The sequence below is a fragment of the Leucopleurus acutus genome (assembly GCF_964270905.1).
Source record: "Leucopleurus acutus genome assembly, chromosome: X".
In the NCBI taxonomy this organism is placed as follows: Eukaryota; Metazoa; Chordata; class Mammalia; order Artiodactyla; family Delphinidae; genus Leucopleurus; species Leucopleurus acutus.
Genome location: NC_139148.1, coordinates 62,771,173 through 62,779,847, shown reverse-complemented (window position 1 = coordinate 62,779,847; position 8,675 = coordinate 62,771,173). Strand labels below are relative to the sequence as shown.

At 39.0% G+C, this 8,675-nt stretch overlaps 1 protein-coding gene across 1 annotated transcript; it reads left to right on the top strand.

Annotated features, from left to right (window-relative positions):
* Positions 1 to 7,039: 7,039 nt before the first annotated feature.
* On the top strand, positions 7,040 to 8,221 carry LOC309978127 (nucleosome assembly protein 1-like 2; the record flags this gene model as incomplete). The annotated part of the gene is made up of 1 exon (XM_082864484.1): positions 7,040 to 8,221. One exon carries the CDS (start codon positions 7,040 to 7,042, stop codon positions 8,219 to 8,221), a length of 1,182 nt encoding a protein of 393 aa, XP_082720610.1.
* Positions 8,222 to 8,675: the final 454 nt, after the last annotated feature.

Here is an 8,675-nt window from a genome sequence, read left to right as displayed (position 1 = left end):
TTCCTTTGCTGTGCATCTTAACTACCTAGGGCCAGTATCCTGCTTTTCTCCATCCTTAATCCCCTCTGGGTATAGTAGGTGGCTGCAGTGCTGATGGCTTGATGGCTGCAACATCTTTTGTTTACTTATATGGTAGGCAACATTTTTAATCCACAGCTGGATGTTGATGGCTTGCAGTGTTTGACTTTCTGGATTAGTTGCACTTTGCAACAGTCGACTGGTAGCCTGACTCTACTTCCCTCACCTTTCTCTTGGTACTCACACCTTAGTAAAGTACTTTGTTTATTCAATACAGATGTCTCCAGAATGGCATTGCTCTTTTTGTGGCTTCTCACTGGATAAATGATCAGGACAAATTGATTAAACATTATATAAACACACTTTGAAATTTTTTGAAAATTAGGGATTTGGTCAGAACATGATCTGGTTAAGTCATGTAAAATTGTTTTTCTGTGAAAATGTTTTGGTCCTTCTTTCATAAAACTCATCCAGGTGAAATGGTTTGGATGAGACGAAAATATGGGAGAAATGTAAATTATGATTACTGAATAAGACACACTGACTTTATAATAACTAAGAAAAAAAAACAGGTACCCAGGGAAACATGAGAGTGGGGTTGGGGATGGGTGGATGGATAAGAAATTAGAGACCTTTGTTTTTCAGAGCTGTACCTGAAACCTTCCCTCCCATCAATAAAAGCACCAATGTTATCTTCTAAGTTGCTCAGAGTGTTTTGAATTCAAACTGACTATGCAGCCTAAGTTCACACCTGACCATGCTGACTATGAGACAGCAGGGAGTATCCTGCTGCATTTTCCATGCAGAGCACCTCCAGATGTCCTTCACATTCACAAAGCAGATGATCTGGTGTCATGGACAAGCAAAACTGTTTGGAACTGATCACCTTCAGACAGTCTTCTTAAAAAACCAAGGACTAAACTGAACTAATTGGACCAGACTGGGGCAGAAAGTCCCCTTATGGGAGGCCACATTAGGGGCCTACATGACAAACCTCCAATAAAAACCTTGGTCACTCAGTCTCTAGTGAGCTTCCCAGCTCACTGCTGGAGAAATTCATTACTGGAGAAATTAAGTGCATATGGTGAGACATCTCTCAAAAAAGACTCTTGGAAGCTCTTGGTCTCCTCTAGCCTTTGACCCATAGGCCTATTCCCTTTGCTGATTTTGATTTGTATCCTTTACTATAATACATTTTGGCTGTCACTATGACTATATGCTGAGTCCTATGATCAGTAGCAAAAGTCTGAGTTGTCTTGAACAACCCCATACAGTGGATGTTCAAAAGGATTTATTATAGGATTTGCATTTGTTTTAGGTGATTAGGTAGAAGATTTAAGCAAGCTAGACTTTACTCTGGATTGGGTGATGTCAAGAGGTGGAGGCAATTCTATGACTTCATACTTTTAAAATGTGTTATCTAAAAATAAGGGCGATTAAAATGAGGCGAAAACTAATTGGTAAAGTAGCATCATTTACTCATGTTGGCCAGGATAGGGGCATGTTTGGTCATTTTTGTACTTTGGAAAATGTCCATGTGTCCATGTATTTTTCTGTGTTCTGACACTATTACTAAGTCGTGTCCTTTTTATCTTGGTACATTATGGTCACAGAGTAGTGTTCTCTTATGCTGGTGGTGTAAGATTATTTATATTCAACAGGAGAGCACCAAGAACTACTTGTGTGCCAGACCAACTCCTGGTGTCACTAGCTGCTTTTCTTTTCTCAGATTTATGCTATGTAGCAATTTTTCCTGTTGTTGGAATTATTTTGATAAATTTTCCTAGATGATTTTTATAAATTTAACTTGTCTAGATAGAACATAGGAAGGGACTCAGGAGATCAGTGATTTATTTCCAATATTACTACTGATTGACCTTATGACCCAAGGCATCATTTTCCAGGTGGAGAAGCTAAAGGAGAAAATATGCTGTGAAGATTTTACAATAAAATTCTCGAGCTCCAAACAAAATGGCATTTATAAAACACACTTTGTAAAAGATTGGGGGTGCTTTTGGAAAAATAAGTAGTTTCTATCTGTAAGTTAGAAATAAATGGTCTTTTATTTTCGAAAAGTTCATTTTGAGTTTAAATGATAGTAAGGCCATAAAGGACAGGGAAGTTATAACATGAAAAATTAGCTAAATTTGTAAGTAATAGAGTTTTCATTTTTTATTCGTATGTGTTTAATAATAGGAACATCCATTAAACATAATCTATGTAAGATGTAAGACTGGTGTGACTTTGTGGAAACAAATGTCCATTTGTTTATTTTATACAGGATTTTATTGGGAGGTCAATTAGTGGGATAGTTGTTTTTGGTGGTGAGTTGGTATGAGTATACTGGGGATTTAAAAGCCCAGTGAAAGCACTTGACATCTATGCATAAAGAAGTCAAACCTAGGGCCTTATTGACTTTCCATTTCCTTCATTCTCTTATGCAGATTCCAAGGGGGGCATATTTGTGGGGTTTTTTTGTTTTGTTTTTTTTTTTGCGGTACGCAGGCCTCTCACTGCTGTGGCCTCTCCCGTTGCGGAGCACAGGCCCCGGACGCACAGGCTCAGCAGCCATGGCTCACGGGCCCAGCCGCTCCATGGCATGTGGGATCTTCCCGGACCGGGGCACGAACCCGCGTCCCCTGCATCGGCAGGCGGACTCTCAACCACTGAGCCACCAGGGAAGCCCCAAGGGGGGCATATTTGTATCAGCTATGTTGTCATCAGAAGGCAATTTAGTCAATTCACTAGAGATTTTGTTTTTTTTGGAAACCCATGGATTAATTTCTCTAAACTTAATATCTTGAAATAGATCCATGTGATTTAATTTGCCCCGTGTTTGGAGTATCTACTTTCATGTGCCACACAGCTAAAGGGTGTGTCTAGATAGATAGATAGACAGACAGACATAAATAGATAGATAAAAAATAAACTGCCAGAAAGTGTGCATCCAATACTTGTCAACCAGTTTTTCTGATTTTATTCCATTCTTTTAAAATTAGAAATATTATAGGGCTATGTAGGACTTTTATTGTCAGCTAATTAAAGTTCCATGATATTTATAAAAGAGGCATAATTTTCCATAGTTAAATGAAAGATAAGCTAAAGCAACCTGCACTCTTTGAGAATTGGTAATTTATATTTGTCCTTATGGAAATTTAGGGGAAAAAACTTTTTCAAGGAAAGAGCAGTAGTTATTGAATTGTTACTTCATGCCAAATAAAAAATTTTCTTAGTCATTGCAACTAGAACTGTAAGTTTAGACAGAAATAATTCAATAGTGTTATTTATGTTTCTGTCATTGCACTTGGATATCATGAGAATATATGTCTTAGCCTTCTTAATTCTCTGAAAACCAGTTTCCTTTCTCAAAGTTGAAGCCAGCTGGTAACATTTCTAGGATGATAGACGTCCAAAAATTTTAGTCTACTTGTTATCTAGAAATTAGATGATGGGCAGCGAGTGTTTTGAAATCCTTAGGGTGTGCAAGATACTTAAGCCATATAGTCAAAGAAAAAGTGTAAGCTAACTGGGGCCTGCTATGGACAGAAGACACTGAAAGTAGCAGATTATTTTACTGTGGTCAAACTACCTGAATCTCTGGTGAGTTGAGCTCTTTCTGCAGGGAGATGAGTTGTTTACTATTGGAAAGACTTGGGCTTCTTCTTTATTCTCCTCTAATTCATTCATTTATTCATGTCTCTAATTATGCAAATTGAGTATGAATTGTGAAAATATAGTTAGGAAATACTAATAAACGAATAGAAAAACAAAGCATTGAAATTACTCCAAATTCCACAACTCCAGGTGTAGCAACTATTGGCTCTGTGTTATTTAACCTTTGTTAAAGAAAAATTAATCTGACACTCATTAAAATGGTAAGGAAGACTTTATTCAGGACTATTGTGATAGGTATTAAGACTGTTACAATAGGGGAGAGAGATCTGGCTCAACTCCAAGTACAAGAAAGAGTGAGGATTTATAGCCAAGGAGCAGGTTGGAGGGATAAGTGGATGGAAAATTACTAACAGAAGACATCAAGGATAGGGGTAATTCTTGCTAAACTGATCTAAAACGATTCTTGCTGAAGACAGGCCAGGGTGATCAGCTATCACCTGGGGGATGGTGGGGGGTGAGGAATTTGATCAGATATCAAGACTAGGGGGGTTCTCTTTAAACTGGCTTAGCAGGATTCTTACTCAAATCAAACCAGGTAAGCTTGAGGAAATTTTTGAAAAGGGCTAGTCAAAAGAGGGCTTAGAGGAAACTGTCTAAAGTTTGGTCAAAGAGAGTCTTTGTCACCTTTTACACTTTGTCTATGCAAGTTAGAGGTGTGTGTGTGTGTGTGGTGTGTGTGTGTGTACATAGATAGCTAGATCAAAGGAGAGATTAGGAAAAAGAAAACAAATTTGGGTTCCTAGTATATATTGGATACTTCATGGCAATGTTTAATTTTGTGTAATGTAATCAGGTATTTTCCTTTTGGTTTGAAGACTTCTTATATGGCTATAAAGCAAAATTTGCAAGCAAGTCACATGAATGAATCTATCTTTTTATTCATTTATTATTATTAAATTATTCAAATCACTTAAATATCAGTGAATAATCTTTAAAATGGTAATTCTGAAGACTATTTATTGACATGGGAAGATCCTTTTAATAGGAAACTAAAAGGGGAAAAATGGCAGGTATGGAAGAGTCAATACTATGTGATCTCAATTTTTCAAAATCTCTATTTGTTATTAACACCCAAAGAGGAAAAGAAGGGGAGGCATCAATATATTCACATTAGTTCTCTCAGAATGGTGAGATTGCTAGTGGTTTTATTACCTACCACAAGTTTCTTTCCAAATTTTCTAAAATGAGCTTGTATTATATTTATCAGAAGAGGAAAAATAATTTTCTAATTATAGAATTAAAAAAAAACAAGCAATGTAGGATTCATAATTATAGAACTATGGGACTGACATATGAGACTGAAACTTCATGTTATTTGAGCCTTCTACCTTCAGTCTATTTTAAATGAAATATGTTTTAATCAAACACAGGCACACACAGACAAATTGTAGTGGTTAAATATTTACATAATATTTACTGAGGGAAGGAACATCTCTTCTTTACTTTCTACTTAAGCTCCTTGCTCCATCCTCTACACAAAGCACCTTCTGGGACCTTCCAATTTTTGTGACTCTCTACCATAGGTCTTTTAGCCCAATGAGAAGAATTTCTTCCCTGTTTTCTTTCTCCTCCTTCTACTCCCATTTCTTCTCCTCTTCCTGTCCTCTTTTTTTCCCTCATTATTATCAAGAAAGATTTTTAAATGGAAATTTGGAGTGGAAAGTAGCACAGGCACCACATCAACTATAAAACAACCAGTCATCCATCCTTAGAAACCTATCATCTAAAAGGGAGGTTGTGTGGTAGAGTGAGAAGAAGCACTGCAATAATACAGTGTTTACAGTTTTCTAAATTAAAACACACACACACACACACACACACATCTAAAAACCTGGAAAGAAATACACTAACACTCTATGATTATTTCTGCGATTATGACACAAAAAACAGTTAACTGTTAAATTTGGAATATAATAACAAACACTTTAAAAATCAAAAATTTTAAATTATATGTGATCAGTATTGAAGTATGGACAAGAAAAAACTAGTTGGTTTCCCTACCGTAGGAAATTTATTCCATCTTGTTAATACATTTTTATGTCTTTAACTTTTTCCCTAGTGCCAAGTCGTTGAATATTTCCAATTTATTCAGAATTTCAAGGCAAATGTTTTGCTTTTAGGAATATTACTTCACATTTGAGTATCTTTTTGTTTTACCTCCAAAACAGCCAGCATGGAGGGAGGGAAATTTGCAATTCAGCAGCAGTATTCTGGGACACTGATAATTCAGGTGTTAAGTGTTAACTAGTCATACATATAATTGTGGGCACTGGTCACCATAGGCCCTCCTTTACCCCCATTCCATCTCATCTCACTCTTCCCTAGTAAATGTTATCAGAGTTGATACAACTTTAAAAGAATGTACACTCTTCATAGAGATTCTGAAAATCCAAAATTAGAAAATAAAAGAAATCTCTGGGGAGTCAACATTGCTTAAAGATCTTCATTGTTAATATTTTAATGTTTTACCCCCTTCTCTCTTCTTTGTGTATTTGAATATAAAAGTCTCTCCCCCCTCCCGCCCTGCACATGTGTCCTTACAGTAGGAGATAAAATAATGTAATAATCTCAATGGGCTAAAGACATTCCTATTGTTTGTTTGTTTTTGTAATCAGTTGACATTATAGCTGCAACCTTGAGCTCTTTTGGAATTTTTTTAACTGTAATACTCGTTAAACATGGGATAAAAAGAAAGCATGTACATTTTAGAAAAGATTATTGAACAACACTCAATTAGTGGTCATCCGTATTAGATCTATTAATTTTCCATATAAGAGAGACTTGGAAGTCACGTTTCAGGACTCTTAACAACTCCCCTAGCCTGTACTTTTTGGTTTTCTAAGATAAAGTTTTCTCAGGTTTACTTAAGATTTAGGTTAGTCTCAATCTGCTCCTCCTCTACTAGATTGTTCTCAACCCCTCCAGTCTAGAAATTTTGGAGCCTTACCGCTGGGAAGCGGCGGTGGGGGGGGGGCTGGAAATGTGATGGATCTAGTCGTTCATTGGACAAGAGCTTGTCAATCACAGCTACCTAGCAAATAAGGTGAGCTTTGAAGCAAAACAAGTTTAGAGGGTCATCCTCTGAGAAATGGGCTTGAGGCACCTCCTTCTTTTGCTTAGGCAGCTAGTGAGAAAGGTCATTTAGTGGGCTGCTCTGGCTGCAGCCTTAGGCTTGCTCCAGTATTGTACCCGCCTGCCCCTCTTCTGCTTCCTCCCCCTCAGTCCAGCTTCCGCAGCAGCCTCAACCGCTTCCGTTTCTGCCTCCATCTTAGCCCCCACCGGTGCCCACGTCTCAACCAACTGCCGTCTACTCCACTTTGGTGAGTCTTTTCCTGTGAAAAAGCTAATGATGGAAGGGCTTGGGGAACAGGGTGCAGCCGGTGAAGAAGGCCCATTAATCGGCGCGGTGGCAGCCGAATCCTCTCCACAGGCCTTGATGGGGTACTCCTTAGACGAGAGCTTTACTGAGAGCCTGCCTCTGGCAGTTAAACACCGAGTGTACGCTCTCAAAAATCTTAAGGCCAAATCCGCAGGCCTAGATGCCAAGTACCTGAGGGAATTTCATTCCATCGAGAGGAAATTTGCTGGCATCTATTGGCCCTTATTGGAAAAGAGACACCAGATCATCAATGCACTCTACAAGCCCATGAAAGAGGAGTGTGAGGTGAAGTCCAAGGCCGAGGACAATGATTATAATGAGGTGGAAGATTATTCTAATGCTCAGATGCAGGGTCTGGAGGAGAATCCGGAGTATGAGGACTTGGAGGAATATTGCGAGGAAGATTTCAAGGATGTGGAGGAGGTGTTTGGGGAGTATGGAGGAATTGAGGGACATAATGTGGATGAAGAGAAAGAGGAGCCTACAGGGATCCCTGATTTCTGGCTCACAGTTTTAAAGAACGTCGAGGAGATCTCTCCATTGATTCAGAAATATGACGAGCCCATTCTGAAGCTCTTGCGAGACGTGAAAGTCATGTTTTCAAAACCCGACGAGCCGCTCGCCTTCACTCTGGAATTTCACTTTGAACCCAACGACTACTTCACAAATGAGGTGCTGACCAAAACTTATACGGTCAAGTCTAAGCTCCATTACTCTGACCCCCACCCGTTTAGGGGATCTGCGGTGGAGCATTGCATAGACTGCAAGATAGTCTGGAATGAGGGAAGGAACGTCACTGTGCAAACGGTCCTGAAGAAGCAGAGGCACAGATTTTGGGGACTGTTGCGCACAGTGACCCAGGAATTTCCCCGAGAGTCCTTCTTCAACTTCTTCAGTGCTCTCCGGTGGGGTATGGATGCCGATGAAGATGAGGAAGACGTCTTCATTGCTCACAGTTTGCGCACGTTTGTCATCCCTAGAGCTGTGCTGTATTTCACAGGAGAAGCACTTGAGACCGAGCAAGAGGGGGTGATCAGGGAATGTAATGAGCTGGCTTATGACAAAGTCACTCATGAGAACGGGTTGGCTGCTGTTGAGGGTGCTAAAGGCCAAAGCCTGGACCCCCAGGAAGAAGATATTGATAGCTGAAGCAGGGAGGTTGGTGTGTGTGGGCCCCCAGGTTAAGAGTCTGCCTGTGTTTACAGTAACCAAAACTTAACCATAAGTTACTTACAGTCATAAAGTGTTGTCTCTTCCTGGTACTCTCAGTATAAAACTATGTCCAAATATATATTTAATTTATTTAAAAAAATTTTTTTGTCCAAATATATTTAACAACGCATTCCATCTAGCACTCCAGTAGTGTAAACTTTTTAAAGAAGTGTAGAAGGCAGTGAATTCTCTAAGCGTATGTAAACCTTGGTATTGTGAATTCATGGCTTTTGTCAGGTTGCTGTTAGTTTCTAGCCATGAAAAATTACCAGAACTGGTAACTGAGATATATGTGTTTGGAGATTTTTTTTTCCTGGAAAAAGCAAAGCGTGCCTCTGTTCCCCAGCCTTCTTGGTGAATGGGCTTTATTCTGCTTGCACTAACTGTGCCT